Below are 25,557 nucleotides of genomic sequence, written 5' to 3' on the forward strand. Positions count from 1 at the left end.
CTGAATCTTTATTGCTTTACGTTCCAGTTAGTGACCTTGTTACATTTTGCTGTCCCCCATTTTTGAATTTCTGTTCTCTGTGTAGGTTTGTGTAGGTCCTGCTCAGTTAATCCTCAGGTTTTGCTGTTGTTTGTTTGTTTTGTTTTGTTTGTTTTGATTAACCCAAGTCTTGAGTCTTTCAATTACAGGTTACTTCTTTCCCTGTTCCCTCCGTTTTTATTTTTTAGCACTATTTGATTTTTAAAATCCTCTTTCAAACACAGGGATAAGAAACTCTGTATGGGATGTGATAATGGAATGAGAGAAAAATAGGCTTTTGCCCCTTCATCAACTTTAGCTGACATTTTCACATGTAAAATGGGATAAAGAGAATGTGGAACTAAAACTATTTCCTTCATCTGTCTGAATCTAACCCACAGTATATTTTTTATTGTTATTTTTTTAAAATTTAATGATCTTGGACAAAACTGTCTTCAAAACCATTGAGTGGGAACACTTCTAGATCTCCTTACTTATTATTTTTTTGTTTGCAGAATTCACCTTCCTCAGGGGGCAGTCAAGTGGTAAGCAATTTTCCTCTTTGTGGTTTCTACTGGTTTCTTCCTATTTATGTATTGCAGAAAATGGAAAGAATTGATTATATTTGTGAGGTATAAACAATATATAGATTGTCAGATTTCCTGTATGTGAATAAGCATTTGAGACTGCATGTGCAATGTACATATAATAAATGGGAACAGTATCAATAAAAATGTAGAAAAGCAGGACCATGTAGGTGCTTTATTCTTTTGAATTTATACTTTTTATACTCCTGCTTATTGCTTGAAAACTGAACACCTGTTGAGTTGCACATACTGCAGATGTGGCACATGGTTTTTTTAATGTCAGAAGTATCTACACAATAGAAGGGGCTAACAGGAAAAGATTTCTCTGAAACTTTCTATGCTTTTAATAATAGTAATGAGTGGAATTATTTTGAATTTGGTTTATCAAGATTGCTCTCTGTTTTTATAGAGCTCTGCTGGGAAACACTCCAGTCCCCGACTCCTGCTGTTGTTCAGTGTTTTGAGTGCCTTTGTACTCTCTGCTGTTACATCAAAATGGTCTATATGAACTTCTGAAGATGTGTTTGGCATCCTAGACATGGATTGTACACAGTAATATTAGATTAATTACTCGATGTCAGAAAAAAATACCCTTAAGTGAAATTGGCAGATTGTATTTGGTTATCATGTTCTATGTCTGGTTAATATGTCATGTCTTTCATTAGTTTATCTTCTGGTTTTAGTCATTAGTAGATATCATTAGTTTTGTCAGTGTTTTAGGCATCGTTTTAGGTATAATTTTAAGAGAGAGCATATTGTACCTACCTATATGATTTTTTTAAATTATTTTTATGTCCAGTCAGGAATGTGATGAACACCTATCTGAACTTTGATTGGTGAGAGAATCAAACGCTTAGAAAATTCTTGGTTAGTAACCAAAGCAGAAGGATGTCAGATAGTTTTATGTGCAAACTGAGCAGTGTCCAGGTCCTCACCACTTAAAATAAAGATAACCTGTAACTTCTGGTAAGCATATGTCCATAGTATAGCAGAAAAATTGCTAAAATAATATCAGAGCATTGGCTTTAGTCTATTGTAGTCAAATTCAAGTTTAATATGGAGGTTGCAAAGTGAAAAATCTAAAAGGACTAAAATCTGTGGGGTATTAAAGCATATTTATTAAAGAAGCCAAACAGCTCAAAGCAAAGAAATATTAAACTCTGATCAAACGGATTACAAATAAGCTAGGGCAGCACAGGAGGCAGTTAGGTCAGTTGCCTGGAAGCTGCTGAAAACCAATGTATTTTTCTCCGGGAAGGAATCTAAATGTAATAAAGTTCACAAGACTGGTCGTATCTTAGGATTGGCTCCTTTTCTGAAGTATTTTGTCTAGCTTATGATACGTGATGTATCTGCAAGTTTAATCTCAAGAATGATGCTGATATCTACAAGCAGGTACAGGACATGTGGGCACAGAGGACCATGGCCCATCCTTAGCTTCAAGAGCTAGTTCACCGCTTGCAGTAACACCTTTTGGATGTTTGGATCCAACATTTTGGAGCTGCCACCATTGGTGCAGTGACCTTGGCAGTGGCACATGGGTGGCAGCGGTGTGTCCATGGCGTTACTGCTGATACCACCTTGGCAGCAGTATCCCTGGAGCCCGCATTTCACCCATTTTTGTCCCTCATGTCAGACGGCCCATGGGACGTGCCCTCCATTGCCACCCATCTACACGTTAACCTGGATCCCTGAAGCCATAATTGAAGCATAAAAGATATGAATGTCATCTTGACTATTGGGTCGATAATTAAAATAACGCTGTTTTAATTTAAGAGCCCACTGCGAGCTGGCCTTGCGCTCCTTCACTAGGCACACCGCAGCTTCCCTGCCAGGCCGCCCCCTCGCGGGGGGAGGCCCCGGGGGCTCGGTGCCCTCACACAGCGGCGGCCCCGGGGGCCGGGCGGGGCGGGAGGCGAGGCCCGGCACGGCTCTGGGAACGGAGCGGGCGGGGCCGCGGCTGCAGCCGGAGCCTTTGCGGGACGGGACCGCGGCGCCCGGAAACAGCGCGGGGCCGGGGCCGGGCCGTGAGGGGCCAGCGGGGCGCCCGCAGGTGGGAGACGGGGCAGGGCCGGGCCGGGCTTAGGGCCGGGGGGGGGGAGGCCTGAGGGAGGCCTCCGCTGGGGGAGCGGGGGAGGTGTGGGGCTGGTGGGGGGGTGGGAGCGGAGCTGGGGGGAGGAATGGGGCCGGGAGGAGAACGGCGGCGCCGTGAGCGTCAGGGGAGGGCTGCGAGCGGGGCGGCCTGGGGAAGGGGAGGTGGGGAGGCCGGGGGGGTTGGGGCAGCCGTGCCGTAGGGTGTTGCTGCCTCACCTGCCGGCCCTGGGCGTGCCCCGTGGCAGGCGCCGGCCGTGCTGGATGCGCTGCTATGCGTGAGGTGATCCCAAGTGCACGGCTCGTAACCGTGTCAGGGCACCGCCACTTCACGGCCAGGTGCTGAGGCGAGAGGGGCTCCGCCAGTGCAAAGCTGAAGTCAGAAAAAGAACACACGGAGGTACTGAGCGTAGTAAGATGTGTATTATGGAATACATGGGAAGGTAGAAGATAAACATCAAAGCGTACTGCAAGTTGTGTCATATCTTAGTGAATCCTATGAAATCTGTCCTAAATGAGAATGAGGGAGAGCTGGAAACCAGGGGAAAGACTTTTAAGGAATGATTTGGTGGAGAAGATTGAGACAGCTTTCTGCACAGGGGGCTGTATTATTTGAGACCTAAACAGGCCTCAACGATACACAACAAAATTCTCTAAAATTGAGTGAGCACCCATTGGGAAGCTTTTCTGTTGTGGTGGCCTCTATGTAGAAGCATTGGGGTTGAAGGCAAGCCTCGCTTTTCAGAGAACTTGGGTGCAGACTGACAAAATGGGTTGGGGAACAAGCATCAGTTGATGGACTGCTTCTCCCAAAATTTGTGGGGTGCCTTTCTCTGCGGGCACTGTGCATGACCCCTTCGTACTCACTGCATGTGGGTCCAGAGGGCCTGACCTGTTAAGTTCTTCTTAGCAACCTCCACAAAAAGCACTGCTGTGTAGACAGTCTGCTAGAGCAGACTCCAGCTCTGTGACTTTAGCTGCAGCAGGCTGTAGCTCTGTAACTCATGCTTTTCTTTTACCAAGGAGTAAGTGGCACCAAATTTTAGGGGCTGCAGAATGAGTTTGAAGCAGATGATAGCTGTAGAGAAACTGATTTACAATAACCCTTTCCTTTGGAAAACTGTAACTCATGCTTCCTTTGTCCATTATCTCTCCTTCTGGGAGATGAGGATCCATTGGTTTGGGATGCATGATGTTCTGGTATGTGAAAGCAGTGCGTGTAGTGAAAATGTAGGTCGGGGGAAAGACTATGGTAGAAGTAAGTATAAATTTGATTTAATTAATGCAATGTATTTAGAAGACACTCTATATCCCTAACAATCCTACATTTCCTTATGCTGGTTATGGTGCTTTTTGTAATAACACAAAAAAGGCAGGGATCATCTGAACCAGGTACCTAGGGGAATGAAATCACTTGTCTGCTTAAAACAGTTCCAAATTTGGCACTGTTTAATCAGGGCAACACATTCTTGATCTCTGGGACAAGCTTGCTACATGTAGCTAGCTATTCCTCTTATATGATTCTTGAATCACTTGCCATCTGGGCTTCAGTCCATGCCTTTATGCATGCTGCTTCCGCAGGCTTAATGCCTTCATTGGAGCTCAGGAGGTTGCACAGCTGGGCTGCAGGGGAGGAGGGATTCTTAAGATGTGTACCTCTTAGGTTACCTAAGAACATACAATGGTTAGGAGTTCGGGATTTTCCCATTTGAACCATTCACACTTTTGAATCTTGTTGTCTTATATTCAGACCCCTTCAGTACACTGGTTAGCTGTCTAAATTTATTGGTAATTACTAGCTTTCTGCAGTAAGTGTCTGCAGTTTTATTTTCACTGTAGTATCTTGCTTGCGTTACTGCACTCAAACTATGTGGCCTTGTTGGCTGCACTGCCTCAAGCACACAGACTTGGTTAGTAATTCATAAGTAGCATAACTGTGAGCTGTAGCTGAACCCCAGCTGTATTCAGTGTTCACTCTCTCAGCACCTTAAATCGAGCCACGTCATTGACTTGACACATCTGCAGGAGCCGCAGTGGGGCAGCGCCTCAGTTCATTCCCAGCCTGACATTGCGCTCACGTATGTTTGAGGAGGGATGGGAGTTTGAATTAAGACTGAGAACTGACTGCCTGCTTGCTCACAGAGTCTGAGTGTGACTACGAGTATCTTTCCATACTGTGACCTGTACAATGAATGCAGTGTGTGTACTGTTTGAAAAAAGAGAGAGGCAGGTTGTATCAAATTTCCATGCTGGCAGGCAGGCGTTGGCTTAATAACTTGAGTCAATATAAAACTATTGCACTCCTGTGCACATATAAAAAGTCTTTTATCTCATAAGCAGTGCTGAAGGTAGATTTAGTTCAATGACGGCCTGCATTTTCTGAGCACTGAATATTTATACTCAATATGCAATTTCTTGAACACTCATCAAACCAAATTAAATTCTCATCAGTCCAAAAAAAATCTTATCTTTGGGTTCTTAGCGTTGCTGTAAAGGATGAAGTTTTGGTTGGTTTTGGGTTTATTGGTTTGCCGGGGTGGGGTGTTAAAGTGTGTTTAGCCACACTGAAAATTTGTCTTACATTTGAGATTCACAATTCTCAACTTTTCTCTCTGATACGTAGATTAGAATGGTGACTTTTTTCCCAAACAAAAAAGAATAAAAATCCTTTGTGTGGTCATTAAAAAGAAAACAACAATAACAACAAAGTGTTACATTCTGCATAGTTTTCTGTCAATATGGAAGAAAACCTTACCTAAGTTCCAAGCAATCTGTAGCATTATCTGAAAGCAGATATTAGTTAATGTGTAATTGCATCCTCTTTATTAGACTTGGCAACGTCAGACATTCTGGTTGAATGATATGCCAGTGAATCACTGATATAGCTTTCCAGTACCCTTGGCAAAAGCCTAGGTTTTTGGACCAAAGTTGAGAAGAAATCATTGGCTGGTCTTTAGCAATTGCATTTTAATGTGTAACTGGTCTGTCTATAATTACCTTTTAGCATCAGCATGATTTTTAGAAGGCCACATTTCAGGAGCTAGGTCCATCAGTGTTCTACTGTGTTGTGCTTGATATCCTTCCCATGAAATATTGTTTGAAAGTAGTGATGCTTTTATTTTTTTTCACTAGTTAAGATTTTTTTTTTTAATGTAAAAGGAGAAATTGAAAATATTACTATAAGGAAACCTTCATTTGGAGAGAAAAAAAGAAAAAACATCGTTACTCACTTTTTGCTAGAAGAAAAAGGGAAAAACTCTGCTAGAGTATTTGCTCTTGTAATACTTATGAGAAGAATACAAGCTTAAAGAAAAACAGTGCGCTTAATTTACATTATAAAGTATCCAGCAAGAAGAATGAATAACAAACTGAAAAACAAACGAAAGAGCAAGGTAAGTTGACAATTATAGTTAGTTTATGTGAGGGAACAGAGGTGAAACCTGTATCCAGTATGAAGAAGATGGAAAACATTAATAGTGACGTTTTAAACATCAGAAGTACCAGCTTTGAGGTTATTAAAAATATTTACAACTTTATTATGGTTTTCATAAAATTGACAGACGTGAAAGATTTACATATTTGGGGCAGAATGGGGAAGAGATGCGTTATTGAATGCTAGAAATCCAAATTTGGCAGTTAAATATTTGTATGCGTGTTCAGAAACCAGTTTGGCAGCACTTATTAGATTCTGAAAGGTCCTCGCTTCCTCAGTAGCATCTGAGATATTTATTTACAAGTATAAACTATTCGTTGTATTAGGTATTGCTTTCAGGTGTAAAGAAGGCTATATTGAGCCCGATAGCTTCTAAACCAATGCTTTATGGAACAGAATCTCCCCCTAAGGAATGTAGCTGGGTTACAGAAAGTAGCATGTTATTTGCATGTTATCCAACCCAGGGAAGAGGTCAGTGCACATGGTAAAACAGAGAAGGAAGAGTTTTAGTGGGGGAAAAGAAAAAGAGGTCCTTCATGTTCCGTGAGCTAGCTCTCACTCCGCCTCCCTATTGTGCTTTTCCTCTTTGTTGCCAGGTTATTATATTTGTGTAGTGGGTTCACGTTCCTTCTGAGAAATGTGAGAACACAGTCCTGTTTGTTTAATCTGCTGTCTTGATTTCAAAGATTTTCACCCAGGAAGTGCATCCATACCTGTTCCGCCAGAATGAATTAGCGTACTTTACTGTTCACTTTCCTTTTTTTCCCCTTCTGTAAGGCAGACTTAATCAATGTTTATTTTCTGGCAGGTCCCAGACACAGAACCTGTGTACTGGCACACAAAACTTAATAAACTTTTCCTTTTGCATTTGTTAAGAGTCTGGCAAATTCTGTCAGCTTTGTATTATAAGTGTGTGACTGCCTTTTCTTTGGTTAAGCACTCTTAAACTCGTTAATAGTAAAACGGAATAAGAGCAAGCCACAGCAGTAACTTCTGCTGTAAAAGACCTTCAGCAGTGAAAATGCTTCACAACTGGGCTGGGAGGAATGCAGTTCCTGTAGTGCTGTCACTGTAAAGATGGGAAACGTACAATTTTTAGTTTTTGTTTTGTTTTGTTTTTGTTTTTTTAACTTGCCTGTTTAGAAGATAGGGAAGAGTAGATACAGTTGCCCTTAGAAGTTATTTTTATGACAAATCTTTTGATAAATTGGTAGAAAATAATGCACACACACTACTTCCGTTGGCTATGGGATGGCCTCATTTCGCCGTTTTCTGTTGGTCTGTGTTTGCTCTTGACCCAAGGCATTGTTCCCAGGCTGTCACCTAGGAAGGCTTTTCCTTTTTAATCCGCAAACTCCTTTGTGTGACTTTTGGATTGTGTCTTACAGTGAGTTACTTGGCACCTGCCGCTCACTGACTAACACAGCCTATTGTGTCTCTTACCCAGTAGATAGCATACAGAATAATTGCATGCATAACTTTTACTGTGGATTGCTACAGTCATTTCATGGAGGGCACATTATTATTTTAATTTGTGAATTTAACCTGTGCTTTTGTTCTGAGACTTGCTGGAATTCATACTTAACTGCTTTCGTGTTGTTTTATCCGCTTCTCAGGATAGTGTTGTGTGTTTGGTTTATTTTGGATGCTGAATTCCTTTTTAAATTATTTTTGTATAAACCCCTGAAGTTTCAGAAATGTAAGGAAAGTTAAATTTAATAAATTTAATTAAAAGTGAGCCTGCTGCAGTGACTGTAAGAAAAGCTTTCTAGTAATTGAAACTGAATTAGTGAAATATATTGCAGAATACTAGTTAATTTAAGATAGTTTATAGTTGCAAAAGAAATGCATAGTCAAATGAAATTTGGATCATTTGAGCGTGAATTGAAATCTTTTTTAAAATTATCAAATAATGAGAAAATGCAAGAGCTTAAAAATTCAATGAGTCTAAAACATGCTGATCAAATAAGATATATATATTTCACTAATTCACTAATTAGCCTGCCCCTCACCTCTTCCCTACCTTCTGTGTCAGTTGCTCTTGCTGTTACTGTAGGGTGCGGCTACATGGTACGCTGAGTAAACTGTGCAGGAGCAGTTTATTGTATTGTATTTTTCTCTTTTACCTAGACTAATAAAAGAAAAAGATAATGAGCCTAATAAAGTCGCAGAGTTAATGTGACCACTGAACACCCAGTCTTTGAATTTAGCACGTGTAAATCTGGTTTGTGAACAGATGCGTGCTGCAGAGTACTGAGTAGCCTGTCCAAAGTCCGGTAAGAAATCAGCCTGGGAGGAACCCTGTACACAAGAAGCGGGTCAGAACTTTGACTTCATTATGGATTTAAGACCTCAAGGTGCAGGCTATTACTGATGACAGTATTTAATTTCGTTTATGACTGCACAGTCCATTGCAGGGGGGGTAGCAGGAGCTCCTGGCTAGATGGGTGATTACACCTCTGGCAGTGATCTGTACATCTAAACCTCCTGTGAAACTGCAGTTGAAGACAGTTCAGCTGTTTAAAGTTCAGTACTTGGCTCATCTTCTGGATCCAGTCCCCAGTTTGCACCAAGTTTTAAGGACTGATATGCAAATGTTATAACAGCAGGGAATAGAGATAGTTGATAAGACACTGTTTGCTCAGCTGAGGGTGCTTAGTTCATTGGTATATATGTAAGGATCAGAACTACGTAGTTCCTGCTCTGTGAACCAGTTAGTTTTAGTACGGCATGAAATTTGTTCTCTGCAAACCTGTCATGCTGACCACTGACAAGACAGCTTTTAATCTATTCAGCTATCAAACTGGACTCTTAAAGTGCATTTTTTATGAATTTGGGAAACCCTAAAACTGCTTTGGTGAATTATTGTGAAGAAATACATTCTGCTACTGGTGCTTTTTTGGACATGTTGTTTGGCTTCACAAGGCAGCTTGGTGAATGGGTCAAAGTGGAGTTGTGACTGCATTTCTGGAAGCAAGATTACATCGGTACTATTACTGTGGGAAAAGTTCCCTTCTTTGGATCATGATTACTGATCGGAATAATACTGTAGTTCAAGATGATGTGGTATGTGCTCCTTATGGATTTGCTGGTGGGCTTACTAAACTGCCCTGCTTGTTGGTAGGCTTTCATACTGAATGCTTTGATGCTTGCTCATAAACAAGGTATTGGTGATACATTTTTACACTGCGTAGTATACTATAAGCTGCTTAGTAAATGGTTGTATTTCAGCAAGAAATGCATGTGAATGTTATTTTTTTTGTGACCTATTTCATCTAAATTATTGAACTCCAAGAACTGTGAACATTTCTAAAATAATTTGTCACTTTACAGGCTCCCAGAATGCAGAAATTTTGGTCACAGTTCAGCAGAGATGTGTGTTCCCATTACATATATTTTGTTCAGAAGCTTTTTTGAAAAATGAAAACCAAAATGTTTTTTTAAAAAAATACTTATCTGTAAGGTGTCTCTTAAGTACTGATGCCATATAGAGACTCAGCTGACTTTGTATACTTGACTGCAAAAAATCGTCTACAGCTTAGAGACAAGGTAAGGGCAAGTCAGAAATATTTGAATAACAGCTCTACAGATCTCTGAAAAAATATCCGTGATAATCATTGTGAAATGCATCTTTAGTTAGAGAAGTGCAGTCAGAGAGAAACCACTTCAGTTTCAGTTGCAAATATTTAGAGGTACCAGCACGTTGTTCTGCAGTGTGTACAAAACTAGATAGTTAAGAGTCAAAATTTGTGTAAAACATGTTGTACTCTGTAAATGTAAACATATACAGGGACAGCTTTGGCAAATGCATCCAATAAGTACTACACATCAGCTTTACACTTCTAAAAATTAGAACTGCATGCAATGTATTGACTTGTTACTATTTTTCTTTTACTTGAAAATGTTCGTTAACTTTTAATTACTGGTTTGCTTTTATTTCGGCATTATAAAACATTGCTCTGTTTTTAGAGTAAGTGGATAGTGAAGACTAACATTTAATTTTCTAAAGGGAAACATTTCTGAAGAAGATCCATATATACATACTTAATGTGTATAAAGAATATCAGAAAACAATATAACGTGCTGAATAGCAGTGGTGCATTTTTGAATTTCCTTGCAATATATCGTGCTTCCAAAAGCAGAACTGCTTTCTGTTAGTCTCCTGCACTAAATTAGTGCTCAAACTGGTGGGAAAGGGCAAAGAAACGCTGTCAGCTTTGTTGAAAGTTCATTCTAGGTATGAAGGGGATACAATTTTACTAGTGTAAGGTTTGTGGTACTGAATGCAGTATGAGAAAGTAGGTGCAATCACTTATATGCAACTCATTTTTTCTGAGCAGGATAATCAGCAGGACAGAACTAGTGGTTCCCCTGTTGCCCCACCATCCTATATATCTTCCTGTCCAACCCTGCATCCCCACAACTCTCCTGTTCTTTTGGCTTTGGGCACACCCCTTATTCTCACTTGAAGCAGGCTAGTCCTTACCCAGTCTTACACCGTCACAACATCACCTAGCAGGGCAGAAATTGCAGCCTGAAAAACTCGTCAGAGAGAGGGAGAGAGAGAGAGAGCGATCTTCTTCCACCTCTCCGTTGTGGGGATAGCTCATTGCAGCAGGTGTACTGAGCATTCTGCAGTACCACAGTATGGGGTTTCTTATTTTATATTTTGAAGATATCTCTTTATATAGGTGAAGGCTCAGAAGGTCTGTGACTGGTTTAACTTCAGAGATTTCTTTTGTGAAACCAGTTATTGGAAAGTTAATTGTAAGTTAGGAGTCCTTATTTGACTATTTTTAACAGATAAGGAATATTCCACTGAATTCTTCTATTAACTATTACGTTTAATATTCTAATATGCTTCCCCATTTCTAATCATGTATTAAAAAATATTTGTAAAGTGTTAAATCTCCTTTCTCTCTTTAAATATCAGATTAGGTTCGTTGTTTTCTTTTGCTGGCTGAGGTCTCTGGCTAACGTTTTTAATATGCTGATTCCTAAGGGAAATGTCTGTTTGCAACGTTACCTTTTAAGCCTGTTTTTATATATGTTTGGTTTTTTGTTTGTTTATTTGTTTTGGTTCTGTTTCAGGAAAAAAGTAATCAAGAAATGTCTACCAATTTAAAGTACCTTTCCTTGAGCATCCTGGTTTTTCAGACTACAAGTCTAGTGTTGACCATGCGTTACTCTCGGACACTGAAAGAAGAAGGACCTCGTTACTTATCCTCTACTGCAGTAGTTCTTGCTGAGCTTCTGAAGATTTTTACCTGTATTCTGTTGGTCTACAAAGACAGCAGTATGTGTTAAATTTTGCACCTAGTAATTTTTGTAATCAATATGCGGTATTGTAATAGCAACTGCAAGGCAGCCATGTGAATATGGGCCCAAAATAAAACATTTTCCTTCCCATTTAAGAAATATTCTTGGAAAGACTGTAGTCATACTTCACTTCTCAACGCATAATATATTGTACATTTGCTGAAGAGCATTCTCTTTAAATGTGTATGAATACTAAGGTATGCAGGAATAAATTTTCTACTAGCAGCTTGAAGCTTGTGTTTTTTCAGGCATTTTAGGAAATTCATAAATAGAAGTAGGAAAAAACATGAATGGTAATGTAGAAGTGTATAGCAAACAAAATGACAGATGCTGGAGGAAGGAAGCAATTTCATTATTACAGAAAGGAGCACAGTCTTAAGCTCAAAAAAAAGTATATTTGCATTTACTATCATTCTTACATTGTATATTTTATACTGCATTTATCCAATTCCTTGACATACATATTTGGTCATCAGTAATTTAAAAATGTCATTATGTATGCATAAATATTGCTGACTGTAGGCTCCTAAATGTGTACTGTTTAGCTGATGTTCTTTAATGTATCATCTTGAAATATATATATGATTATTAGTAAGTTTTAATTTAACATAGGTTGAATAATTGTTCTAGTTCTGATAGTCTAGGCTACAGCAGGACACTTTGTAGGACGTTTTAAAAAGATGAGACTTATGAGAACCAAACAAACATTATACGGTATTTTGAGTTCTTGATAGTGGTGATAGCTATAGAAAGGGGGCAATAATGTTGAGAACAGTACATTGCTCTCCTTTTTTTTTCCCCCTCTCCATTTAGTTAATGTCTATTTCTGTGTTTCTTTGGTAGAGTGCAATTTACGGGCTCTGAACAGAGTGCTACATGATGAAATCCTTAATAAGCCCATGGAAACTCTCAAACTTGCAATTCCTTCAGGAATTTATACTCTTCAGAATAACTTGCTGTATGTAGCATTGTCAAACCTAGATGCAGCCACATACCAGGTATTGTACATTTGGATTGCTCTGGAAGTTTAAAAAAAAAAAAAGGAAGAAAACATGAAATATGTGGTAATAACTGTTTCTGGGTTCTTTTAGGTTACATATCAACTGAAAATTCTTACCACGGCACTCTTTTCTGTGTCCATGTTAAGCAAGAAATTGGGCGTATACCAGTGGCTTTCATTAGTAATTTTGATGACAGGAGTGGCATTTGTGCAGGTAAATAGTAGCAGGTGGTTTGTAATATGCTTGTGTAATGTGTTTAATCAAGGAACATGAGTTTCTATCTTGATTATACAGCTTCCTGATTCTACCACCTCTGTGCCAGTAGCAGAGTACAGCCAGCAGCTACAAATCACAATTGGCCAGGGCTAGAGGACACCAGAAACAATTCAAAGGCAAAAGATAGCAACCTCTTCATGTGTTCTGCTGTAGAATGTGACTGGGCCTCTGGAGCATCCTTCAAATAACAGCATTACAAGTACTTATTAGCACACTTTTTCTGACATTAGCAATTTGGATTCACAGGCCTTACATGATAGCACAGTCCTGCTGCTCGCCTTATGATACAGTTTCACCATGGTAAATTTACTCAAACCTTTTTGAGAGCAAAATTCATTCCAAATGATATAGCTACAGGGGTTCGTAGTTTTCAGGGGGTAGGATCTGGGTACAAGAGGCTATTCTAAGAATTTTTAGTGGATTTTAGCATATCCTAGAAATCTTTATCTTAAATCTTAAGGATTTTTTAAAAATTCTAAGGATTAAATGTTATGGAACTTTCAAATTTAATAATTAAAAATGAGAACAGAACATTCTGACAGTAATTAACAGTCTCTTCAATACATTGTTGTCCATGGCATTGCCGTTTATTCTGTTAGCTTTAGATATATTGTGAGGTTTAGTTTCACAGAGTTCAGCAGGTTTTAGCTCTCACACTGAAGAGTGATTTTGTATGACACACACAAAAGACAATTCATCACATTTTAAAGACAGCTGTTAAAAGTGGTATTCTGATTTATACTTGTATGGAGAATAGGTAACTAACTGGCATGTGGTAAAAGTTAGTGACTGTGAATAACCAGGACAGATCATGTTGGGATTCAGAAACAGTGCTGACGGTCCAGAAACGTGTCAGATAAAATCCTGGCCTGTTTAAATTGATAGGTATTCTCCCAGCTGAGTCACAACTTTACTCGTTACAAATATGTAGAAAGAAAAATTACGATTTTGCAGTTCTTTAGAAGTATTTGTGATGCAAAATACAAAACCTTACAAGCATGTGATTGTCTGCATTTAGTAACTATTATTATTGCTTAAGAAAAAAAAAAAAACTTGCGTGTAATAGATGCTCATGAATTTATTTTAACAATGACATTTGAATAACTGTTTTTGCATCCAGTGGCCTTCAGACTCTCAAGCAACAGCTGCTAAGGAACATTCAGCAGGATCTCAGTTTGTAGGCCTGATGGCGGTTCTTATAGCATGCTTTTCTAGTGGATTTGCTGGAGTTTATTTTGAGAAAATTTTAAAGGAAACTAAGCAGTCTGTGTGGATCAGAAACATTCAGCTTGGTAAGTTTAATTTTAGTCTTCTGTTACAACAGGAATACTGTATTCTGAAGAATTAAGATAAATGTGCAAAAAATACAAAATATCGAAAACATTTTAGTATTCTGCATAAATGTACTTTATAAATAAGAGTAGTTTAAACTCTGCTAGGTAGAATTCTAGGAATTGCTTTCTGCTGTCAACCTAGTTCTTGATTTAACTTGATTATAGAGTGTTTGTAAGTTTTTCCAGAATGTGTGAATTGAATTTGTATTTAAAATGTTCGAAAGAATGTTATCTTATGCAGGGTTTTGTATATCCTTTGTGTCTTTTGCACTAATTAATCAGATAAATGTACATAGTATCCTTTTTTTTCCCCATATTTTTTCTTTTTATTAGAGAGCATAGGAACATTAAAACTAAATATGTTCCTAAAACAATGCTTTGAGACCTATTTTAAAATTAACATTTTTTTCTCTTGTCTGGATAGGGAGTTTTTATAGCTTGGCACTTTTAATACAAAAAGAACTCATACATTCGTGAATAAAGTTGAGGTAATTTATTATGATTATTTCAGTGAAAGAGTCAGTTTGTTTTAGTTGTCTGTGTAATCACCAAAGAAAGGTGTGTGCAAATGTTCATCCTAACTATTTGAACGCCTGCACCTATTAGTAAGGGAATAGTTTCTATTTACAAAGTAGTTCTACGACTTCTAGACCATAGATATGAAAGGCGACAGAGTTGATCCATTTTCCTGAATGTGTTTTCCCTCACTTCAGAGCAATCTTCTCCAGTTTATGGGATGAGAAATACCACAACAGCAATATCTTTTTGTTCCTGTTTTTGCAATAGGAACACAATTGACTGATGAACTTGCCCTCTTCCTCTAATGGGATACCTCTGGTCCTCACCTGTAGGCAATAACTATTATTGCATATTTAAGTAATTTTTTTGGGCAGAATTTGAACTTTACAACATTTAGTATAGACTTTTGATCAAATTCACGGTACGGTAGACTTAAGTCATGAGGATGTTTTGATCAGGTAGTGTACTGGATCTTGTAAAAGGTAATGAAGTACCATAAAAACAGGAGATGGTGTGTTGTTTTTTTAATTAGCTAGTCGCTAATATTTGTTAACATTTATTGAAATTATATGCATTAAAGCTAAGGTTCCTTGACCAGGGATATACCAGGAAAGGTTATGTTATGGAATTTATGGAGGCAGAGAAGGATGAGTGGCTGGGGCTTGGTCCAGGGTCTGAGGTAGGGTTTTGGTGTTGTGGTTGGAGTTGTAATGTAAAATCTGCTGGCACAGACAGCTGAAACTAGAACCAGAGGGAGCGTACTTGTGCTGGGAGATGCACTGCTTGCCCGTGGCTTCATGCTGTTGTGACCGTTTCCCTTCCCAATGATAGCCAGTAACCATGATTAACCACATGTGAACAGAGCTTTTTCTTCTCCCCTCGTGTTACAGTCCTGCATACTTGTTTGACAGGTAGTTTGAATGGCTTTGAATTTGGAACAGGTAAGAAGCAAAAACATGAGTATTGCTTCTTGTTTCTTTCAGAGATTGGCTGAAAACCCAAATAACTTTGTAGACAGGCTGTTGACTGTTTGAACTGATTATTATTACTCTGAATTTCCATAGCACTATGGTATGCCACAGTGCAGATATCAGATACAAATTCCACTTAAACACTTATAATTATTGAACAAATCAATAATCCCTTAAAAAAAACTCTTCAGATTTTTCTACAGTGCATGAATGTATGTATGACAGCAAATGACTTTACTAGTTTGATAGTAAGCCTGGTCATACATTGAATGTTTCAGTAACTGTTTCATGAAAACAATGAGATCAGAACAGATTGCATGTTAACATAAACAGTTTAAGGTAATGAATAACTGGGACTGTGATATATGAAGACATAAATGTTTGTAAGAGTAGTGAGAATCAGATCACCTGATTTATTTTTTTTAGTTTTCTTCAGTACAAAATTCAGTAGAATATGTTTCCTGTTTACATTTGTTTTTCAGTTCAGAAATGAAATTAATTTTGTCGTATTTCATAAAGGATTTCCTGATACAGCTTTTAGAAAATATTTAAAACATTAAACCATAATTTCAGAAATACTTCAGTGTGTCCTTTCTGCAAGTGCTAGTTACCCACTTCAGACGTTATGTCATTCACAAACAAGTCAGTCACAAGCAACAGCTTTGAAACAGAGCTTTACTTAAAATACAAAGAACAAAAAACATACATCCAACCTGACTTTCATTTTCATATCTGTAGAGACTTAGTAGAAATGTAGGAAAAAATGAAAAAAATATTGGAATATTTTTTGAAAAGTTGTCTTCATTCAGTTTCTAACACATGCTAGTATCTTATCTGGGATGTATGAATAGTTGGTTTCTTGTTTCTCTATTTTAGCAGCTCAACGAGAAAAGAAAAATAATTGGTTTAATATGAATCAAATCTAAATTACTAAGTATGTCTACAAAAAAAAAGTATTTCATGTCAAATGGAAGGTTTTACTTCACTCAAAACAAGGCCCTTCTTTTCAGATGCAAGAAAAAGCAATGAAAATAGCAGTCAGCTTTTCACAGAAATTGAGTGGAGTAAGTGATTCCCCTTTCCTGCTCAGGACTAAAGCCTAGAACAGTCATGGAGGAGATGCTTTCATCACTCCATTCCTGAGGGGATTACAGAAAGTTTCCTGTCTGATAGCAGAACACTATAATCACCAAATTAGAAACTTTAAAATCTCACCTCAGTTTCTTCTTTTGATGTTGTCAGTGCTAGTAAACATTCATTGTGTTTGAGGCTGCTAGCTCAGACAAGGGTCTTGGAAGTGGGGTGCTTCCAAAACTGAACTGATCAGTCCCTCTTTTGCCATGCCGGTGGCCATATCCTCCTCTGAAAGGCTTCCCTGGTTTTCCTTCCTGAAGTGTGGCTTCGGCCTTCAGTCATGACAAGTTTCAGAAAAACTGAAATTGTGCTTAAGTGATTTTTTTTTACATGCCATAAACAAGAATCACCTTATTTCCGTAGAAAGTAATGGAAGATATGTATATAAGAATGTCACAATGGACACAAGGAAAACTTGTTATAAGTGTGGAAAATAGCTTTTTAAAAGGGATGATCTATCTGAACACTGATTGCATTTGAATGTGGTGATGCTGGAAGTGCAAGTCCTATTTTAAAATCAGATATATGTGAGCAGACCTTGAACAAGGAACCTGTTTGCATGTTTTTCGCCTGAAGTTTTTAAATCAATCTTGTACTTTCAGGATTTTTTGGTAGCATATTTGGACTGATGGGTGTATACATTTATGATGGAGAACAGCTGTCAAAAAATGGATTTTTTCAAGGATATAATAAACTTACTTGGATAGTTGTTGTTCTACAGGTGAGATATCCTCTATCATGCTTTGTGAGTTGGGGACTTCCTTTTCTGTAAATGACTGGGGAAATGAGTGTAATTGAAGCTACTGAGAATTCTATAGTTAAGTCTGATATAGCACTATTAGAATAAACCTCTAAATAAAAACCTGGAGAATTCAGAGCAGGTATATGATTAACTGTTGTGCAACGTGAAAGCATGTAAGCATTTTTTCTTTTGCAATGCTTAAAAAAGGAGAGAAAATGTGTGCCCTTTCTCCTTTGGCTAAAAAAATGCAGGTGTAAAGACGAGTTTTTTCTTCTGATTTAATAATGGTAATATGATAAACAACTTCTTTATTGGGAATCGAAGAACACCACTACTTATCTTCAACAGCGCATATACGTAACATAAAATAAATGTTTCTAGACATAGACAAAAGCTTTTCCTGAAGTAAGAGTATGTTGTATGTTGTTAAAATAGATGCTCCCAGTGGAGTTATCACGTTGCAAATCCAAACTTCATTTTCAAACTTATTTTTCAGGCACTTGGAGGCCTGGTGATTGCTGCTGTTATAAAATATGCAGACAACATTTTAAAGGGATTTGCAACTTCTCTCTCTATTATACTGTCAACACTGATCTCCTATTTCTGGCTTCAGGATTTTGTTCCTACAAGGTAAGAATTATTTTCCATGTGTACAGAAAAAAAAAACAATAGTTGAAAACTTAATGCTTACCAGATATAACTACAAAATAAATAACTATGCCAGCCTTTATAAAATATTTAGATTCAACTCCCACAGAAAAAATTAGTTTCGTAACATAACTGACACTTAAATTTTGCAGTATAATTGGCAAGATCAAATTTTCTATAAGATAGAGCACCCTACAGGTCACAGATAATTGCATCTCAAATTTCATCTTTTGACAAAACATCCTCTTTCTTCCAGGCTCTATGTTTTAGTTCACTGTTCTTTTCTTTCTACCCTCCACCCATTCTCCTTGTTTGTTCAGCTCATTCCTCATTAGATTTGATGTTTGCCTTGCTCTGCGTTTAGCTCTGCTCCTTGAACCAGTCTCCCCCTTGTGGCTGTTCTGAGTAAGGCTGAAACAAGGGGATTACTCTCGTTCACTAGTTAACTTCTAAAGGCTGATAGTTTAGACAAGTCACCTCATTGCAAGATGACTTATGGCTGGAACAACAATAATGATAATATTATTTTTAACCTGCTCTTCATAACATCTCAAAGAGTGTCTTTAAAAGAAGTCTCTGAAAGAGATTATTGCAGTCATTCACACATGGAAATTACATAATAGTGATTAGTTGCTCTTGGACTCCTCTGGACTCGCTCTAACAAGTCCACCTCTTTCTTGTGCTTAGGGCCCCAAACCTGGATGCAGTAATCCAGGTGGGGCCTCACAAGGGCAGAGCAGGGTAGAGGGGCACAATCACCTCCCTCCCCTGCTGGCCACTCCTCTCTTGACGCAGGCCAGGATCCAGTTGGCTTTCTGGGCTAAAAGTGAGCACTGCTGGCTCATGTCGAGCCTTTTGTCCACCAGAATCCCCAAGTCTCTGTCTGCAGGACTGCTCTCAATGTGTTCTTCTCCCAGTCTGTGGTCCTGTCTGGGATTGCCCCAACCCAGGTGCCTTGCACCTTGCACTTGGACTTGTTGAACCTCATTCAGTTAACGTGGGCCCACTTCTCCAGCCTGTCCAGGTCAATGTACATAATAGGACCATCGGTCATAATGGACCTATGTTTCTCTCATATAATACACATTCCTAGTTTTAAAATATTTCTGATATAAATAAAACTTTATTTTTTAATCTAAAAGTAGTATTTGCAATACTAGCAAGAGTTTATTTAAAGAAAGCAGAACAACGATTGGGACTTAAAAGTGGAACACATCGGACTTAATTTATAAGTAGCCTACTATTAAATGTTTAGAGGTTTAAGACATTCTGTGTTCAAATAGAAATTAATAAGTAACTTACTAGCCTCTGCAAACATGGTGAAAATGGAAACAGTGGTAAATAATTAAATGAGGTAGAGCCGACTAGCAGCATGTAGAACTTGAATCCATCTAGTGTAATCAAACTTACTCTTCAGTATGTTCTTATGCCAACAGAATTTACTTGAACTGAAACTCCCTAATTGTTTTTCTCACTTCAGCAAACATTTTTGATTGGGATAGTAGATGTAAAGTGCTTACGTGCTTAAATCTGCCACAACGGATCATGTCCTGAAATATGATAATCCTTCAGAGGATTGCAGATTCAGTTTGCCTGTCATGTGACACAATTTTTTTTTAGTGTTCGGCACGGAAAATCAGATTGTCAACATTAGCATGTCGTTATTACAAGGTTCTTTTCTAAAATGTGTACTTGTAGCTATCAAAACAACTTGAAAGGCCCATACATCACAATACAAAAGATGTCTTTATTATCTTTCCTTTACATAAATATTTATGCATCTGCCAAAACTTAGTTTACACTGATTTGCAGTTGGTTCTTGGGCAGCAGTAATTAGTTTTGACACAAGCTTTGGACTTCAAAGCTAACATAACTCCAACAGCGTGATGTATGTCAGATGCTAAAAATGGCTGGGTAGCTACAGAAGATACAATTCTTTAGCTTCTTCTTGCATTTTGCATAGAGCCTTAGTCAAAATGAAAAGAAAATAATCAAAGTTCAGTCTGATTACCTTTGACAGTTATTCCATGAAGCTATCTTTAACTTTCAAAATATTGTAAGTATAATGATATATTATTACTTTGCTTGTCTGTGGATGCAGTTTTTTTATTTCTACTTCTTCCTGTGTTTTTCTCTAAGAAATATATGGAAATGTTGTTTGTTATAAATTGAATGAATAATATTTATGCTTTCTTTGTTCCCAAAGGAAAAATGTCCCTTGATTGTATTACATAAATAAAATTGTCTTAACTAAAACTAGCTAACATTTTTTTTTCCTTCTATTCCTATTCTATTCAGTGTCTTTTTCTTCGGAGCCATCCTTGTAATAGCAGCTACTTTCCTGTACGGTTATGATCCAAAACCTGCAGGAAATCCCATTAAGGCATAGCGGACTTCCTCATCAGCCTGCTTCTCAAGATCATGCACTGGGGGCCTTGCTAGCAATGGCACGTGGAAGGTGTCATTGTGCACTGCAAGGAGAGGATTACTACCCTGAATCTAGTGAAGAAATGCTTATTGAGTAGTTTTGAAGAACCAGAAGGGTTAAAGATGGATCATAATACTGTCTGTAACTGGTGAAAAAAATGGCAGGGGAAAGCCCAGTGCAATGTGCTAATAAAAACTTGAAAGGATCAAAAAGTTTCCAAGAAACTGCAATTAGGAATGTTTACAGCTTTGACCTGGGATTGCATCAAAAGAATTTACTGTATTGACTGCTGCAGAAATATGTCCTATGCACTCTTTGAAATAGCACATGACAGCATTGTCAGATTATTTGTTTTTGCAATTTGACTATATTTAATCTTAGTAAATGTTTTTAACTGTCTATTTACATGAAATCAACTGAATGCACATCATAGTTCTAAAGTGATGGTTCTAATTAGGTATTCCTTATTAAAACTATGAAAATTGAAGTATGTTTGAAAGACATTTTCACAATATCAAATATTTTTATATTTTTAGAAGGCTGATTTAATAACAGAAATATATGTTCTGTTGCTTCTATAAAGCTGTTGTAAGAATGTTGACACTCTCACCTAAGTACACAAAGGGAGAAATTGAGAATGAAAACTGAAAATCTGTGTTGATACTCTGGCCGTCATCAGGATAGCTTGCAGTGTTCCAACAGATGCAGTAAGTCTGTGAACACAGAACAGTAACACACAGTGCACTAATCTGGCACTATGAGTTGGCTTACAGTGGAGTGCTTGCTCAGATGTAATGTTCTTTATTTTTATTGATTATAAATCAGCTTGTTGGTAGAACCTTTAAAGTAGGTGGGTTTTTTTGTTTTTGTTTTGTTTTGGTTTTGCTTTACATATCCCCTGCAGATTATTTTTTTACCTGCAATTTTAAAACCCATAATAAACATTTTATATTCATTATTGTAATCTGTAACAGCTCCATCTGGAGCCATTATGGTATATGATCTGTATACTGTACTGTATTTTATTACAGAGGTGTTTTTTTTTTTAAACAAGTGTCGTTTACTCATGAACTCTCCGAGGCTGTTTCAGTACATTTGTATGTAATGGTTTAATTAGAGTTTTTTTTAATTGTTATTATTTTGTTCTAGACGTCTTTGAGCTAACAGACCAAAATGGGTTCCGTGGAGCTGTTCAGTGTAGTAGTGGAATTACTTTAATAGGGAACAGAATGGAAAATTTACGAATTGTGCAATAGGTAAATATAAAAGCATGCTGTTCCTTTGTTTTAAACCAAAAAAAATCATAAAGAAACATATACGGTTAGACTGTTATGAACACTTTGCTTGTTGAAGTATTTGCATATAGCCAACTGAGACAGAAACACACACAATGCCAGAACTAGTTAAAAAAAAAAAAAAAAAGCTTAAAAATCATGTTTTCAGGAGACCTGTTCACAGTGGATATTAATGTAGGGTGGCTTCCCATGTGTTACACATGTAAATGTATGTCTTACGCAAAAGCATATCAGTAGTCCCTTAGCTGAATGGCAAGTGTTAAAGGTGTTATGGTTTTGGTTTTTTTTTCCTCTCTGCACTTATTCACTTATTTCGTGTGCTAATGATTATATTGTGAATTGAGAGGTGTTTCAAAATGTTTACCAAAGTACCTCAGCCTCTTTTCCCCAACAGTGTAAATGGTGCATTGCCAAGAGAGGATTCTATAAGAGCACTCTGAGATTTTTTAATTAAGTATTGTAAATGGAAAAGGAAGAATTCCACTAGATGTCAGCCAAGTAAAAATATTGCTTTCTCTTGTTGTCAATGACATGCATTATCAACTTTTTGTCTGTAACATCAGACCAAGAAAGTAATGTCAGTGTTATGCCAAGGGCATGCTAAGCTTTCCAAACCGTGAATCAATACCTAGCATGCCATAATTGCAGGAGCGATGTTATTTGGTAGTCAAAATTATCTGATATTACCCTAAATTGGCATCCTACTTTTACTATTAAACCTTTCACCTCTAACACTCAGTCTGGCAAAATCAAAAATTACATTTAGTCACTTCACCACTGAAATACAACATGAGGTAAGATGTTGTGTCAAGTAGTGGCTCACAGCATTACTTAGTGTTGAATCGGAAGTACACGTGACTGAAATGATTTGATGAGTGTTGGTAGTAATATCTGAATTGGAATTTGGCCTACACAACAGTAGTTTTAATTTCACGAAGCGTGAATCACAGTAGTGGAAATGTTCAGGTGATGTAATTGGTTACTTTGTGGAGGAATTTCTCCAGAAAATAGGAGCAGATTGAGAACACTTTAAAACCAGTTGCATAGGATGGGACCAAACAGGCCCAATGATCACTGCATTGCTGGAGTTCTGTTAAATACAGCCCAGTTTTAATATTTTTGTCTTTAAGCTTCAGTTTATAGGAAAGAATGGGAATATATGCGCTTTGCTTTTGAATAGGATCTCATAGCTTTGGAAAACAATATACCTATTGTGTTAAGGAACGGTAACTGCTGTCTTTGGATCAGTGACTGTCGTGTTTTCAATTTACAGTCCCATTAAATTTTCTAGTAGAGGGACAGATCTCTTTATACACCTGTCGCTGTAAAGGAGATATGAATTTGCATTTTTAGCTGCCTTTCCTTAGCCACTTATATCATCTGAGGGACCTCCAGGCTGAAAAGCATTACTCTAGAGAGAGGAAAGGCAATGTGCCCTTCTTGTGAAGGGAAAGGATTTGAGGAGGATTTACTGATTTCTGTTACTTCTGCAATCTGAAAGCATATGTGCATTTTCCCATTGGGATACTTCTGGATCTGAGGGGGAAAAATAAATTTAATTCAATCACTGATTAACTAACCAAAGAAGCATAGCAAACACAGAGCACTGGGACACAGGGAATAGCATGCTTTGAGTGTGCCCTAAAAGCGGTCTGTAGGAGTCTAACTTTCCAAAAATAAACTCGTCTTTCTGAATTATAGTTCAGACTATAGATTTGTTAGTTTAGTTGTATATTTAGGAGGCTAATCTATACTCAGCAGAATTTTATTTAAATATTTATGAAATTATAGGTAGATATTTATTTGCAATAACTTGAATTATGTGATTTTTTTGAAGGCTTACATAATGAGAGTACTAGTATTTATTGAATACTTGGATATTCAGTAGTTTTATTTGAGAATCTCTGGGATACATGATAAATGGTCAAATACCAGTAAGCTATTAGAACTGTCTCCAAAGCAAAATAAATCAGCAATTCAGTGGTGAAAAATCCTAAATCTAATAAAGTAAGGTGAACTTTTCTTTAAACATTGTATTTTCATGTTAACCGCAAGTGCCCAATTATCTTTTTTCTCAAAGAATTCTGATAATTTTATAGTTCTTTTAAAGTTCTTTGTTTTAGACAAACTGTAACAAAACTTCCATTTTTGTTTGCTTTAATAATAGAGGATAGATTAATGTACTAGTTCTTGCTTGTACAAGATAATACCTGTTTTTACTATAACTTTTTAAGAAAATAGTTTTACTTTTTTTTTCCTCAAAGAAATTACTTTATTTTGGGAGCATATGCTTACATTTCACTTATTCATAAGGTCCTTTAACAGATTTTTGAGGGTACCTAACCATTTTGTGTTCCTAACTTGATTTTATGGCTGTAAATTCAAGAGATTGTAATGGATTTTGTCAAATTGTTTTAAAAGTGATAAACGAACCTTTGCATTTCTTATGTTTTTTGTTGTCTGTAACTTTCATCTGGTTCTATATTTCCTTATCAGCCATGCATGTTCTGTTGTACAAAAGCAATCATCATTTGCCAAATTTGAAGCTGTTGCTCATTTTCCTCCTGTTGACAGTGTTTCTTGCTGGATATTGTAAGTGAGGAAAATTATTGTTTTTCTTCTCTTAAATCCATGTTTTTGTAAGATTTTTTAAAAGTTAATGTTTTGTGTGCGTGTATTAGAAAGGCAATGTTTATCTGTAGTGTGGTGTTATACCGTATACGTGGTAGTGTATCATTACCTATGATATTTTTATAAGAAAGTCCAAGAAATGTGCCCTTAATTTGTTATTATTGTTCTGTTCATTTTTAATGCTGACTTTTTTCTCCCACAGGAAGTCATTCGAGAACTAAAGTTCTACTCTTTCCAGGTGAGCTCATTATATATTTCTAGAATGAGGATATTTTTAGTGGTTAAAATGCAGGGGAAAATGCAACAAAATAAGTGGGATTAATTAGATGACAATTTCTGCTCCAGTTACTGTGAATCCAAATTTCCTATTCAGTTGAATTAATAATTTTGTCTAATTATTTCCTGCTAGGTGATTTTATAGATCTTTGTAGAAGAAAAAAAAATCTGTCCTGTGGTGCAGTTCAGCGCTCATTCTTGAATGTCTTCTACACATTTGCATCCAAGAGCAGAATTTTGCCATTACATTTTTAATTCTTGCCTCAAACCTTACATCATTGTTCTGCCTAATTAGCCATATTGATTTCATTAGCAGTTGATAACTGAGTAAAAATTGCTTATATGTTAAGCATATATTTGCTGCTGAATAACACTTTTATAGATTTTTTAACGTTTGTATTTTTCAATATATTTTAAATGAAGTTTTAAATATATGAGCCCAAATATAAATTGTATACTCAAACATTGTGGCAAAATTTTTAGGGTAGTGTTAGGATTTTTTGTGTGTTGATGTTGATATATGTGTACTTACACTGAATACAATTGTAATATATGGTGTTTCCCAGCAGTTTGGAAACAAGTCATTTTATTGCTATTACACTGCTGAACCACAGAATACGTGAAGTCTTTTGAAAGTCTGTAATGGGATAAAATACTGATTTTTTTTTTTCCTCCTTTTGGCACAATTTTAATTTTTACTGAGACACATTTTTTGACTAATGTATCCTGATTTGTGAATGCATTCCAGCAGTATTCTGGTGGCTGTCTGTCTCTGCACTCTCATCTAGTCTGAAAATCCAGATCTCCTTCAGAAATAGAGTTCCTGAACATGAGGTTGTAGGGAACATCTGATA

General features: G+C 37.2%; 2 protein-coding genes across 43 annotated transcripts in view; both read left to right on the plus strand.

Annotated features, from left to right (window-relative positions):
* Positions 1-1,905, plus strand: part of LOC106039479 (pro-resilin-like) — a 53,612-nt gene extending 51,707 nt beyond the window's left edge. For all 39 annotated transcript variants that reach the window (XM_048067149.2, XM_048067155.2, XM_048067154.2 and 36 more), the window contains 2 exons: positions 534-563; positions 1,015-1,905. In XM_048067149.2, the coding sequence (XP_047923106.2) occupies positions 534-563; positions 1,015-1,113 (129 nt within the window). In that variant the 3' untranslated portion in view covers positions 1,114-1,905. The remainder of the gene's footprint in view (positions 1-533; positions 564-1,014) is intronic.
* A 599-nt stretch (positions 1,906-2,504) lies between these two features.
* On the plus strand, positions 2,505-24,578 carry SLC35A3 (solute carrier family 35 member A3). 4 transcript variants are annotated; one of them, XM_048067242.2, is made up of 8 exons: positions 2,505-2,658; positions 11,221-11,425; positions 12,292-12,446; positions 12,540-12,662; positions 13,846-14,017; positions 17,286-17,404; positions 17,922-18,055; positions 20,372-24,578. In XM_048067242.2, the coding sequence occupies exons 2-8, from the start codon at positions 11,239-11,241 to the stop codon at positions 20,460-20,462; spliced, it is 981 nt and encodes a 326-aa protein (XP_047923199.1). In that variant the 5' UTR covers positions 2,505-2,658; positions 11,221-11,238; the 3' UTR covers positions 20,463-24,578. The 4 variants fall into 4 exon arrangements, with proteins under 4 accessions (XP_047923199.1, XP_047923198.1, XP_066858036.1 ...); XM_048067241.2 differs by lacking the exon at positions 2,505-2,658 and adding an exon at positions 2,854-6,088; XM_067001935.1 differs by lacking the exon at positions 2,505-2,658 and adding an exon at positions 6,123-9,195.
* The last annotated feature ends 979 nt before the right edge of the window (positions 24,579-25,557 follow it).

The sequence above is a fragment of the Anser cygnoides genome, chromosome 8 (assembly GCF_040182565.1).
Source record: "Anser cygnoides isolate HZ-2024a breed goose chromosome 8, Taihu_goose_T2T_genome, whole genome shotgun sequence".
Lineage (NCBI taxonomy): Eukaryota > Metazoa > Chordata > Aves > Anseriformes > Anatidae > Anser > Anser cygnoides.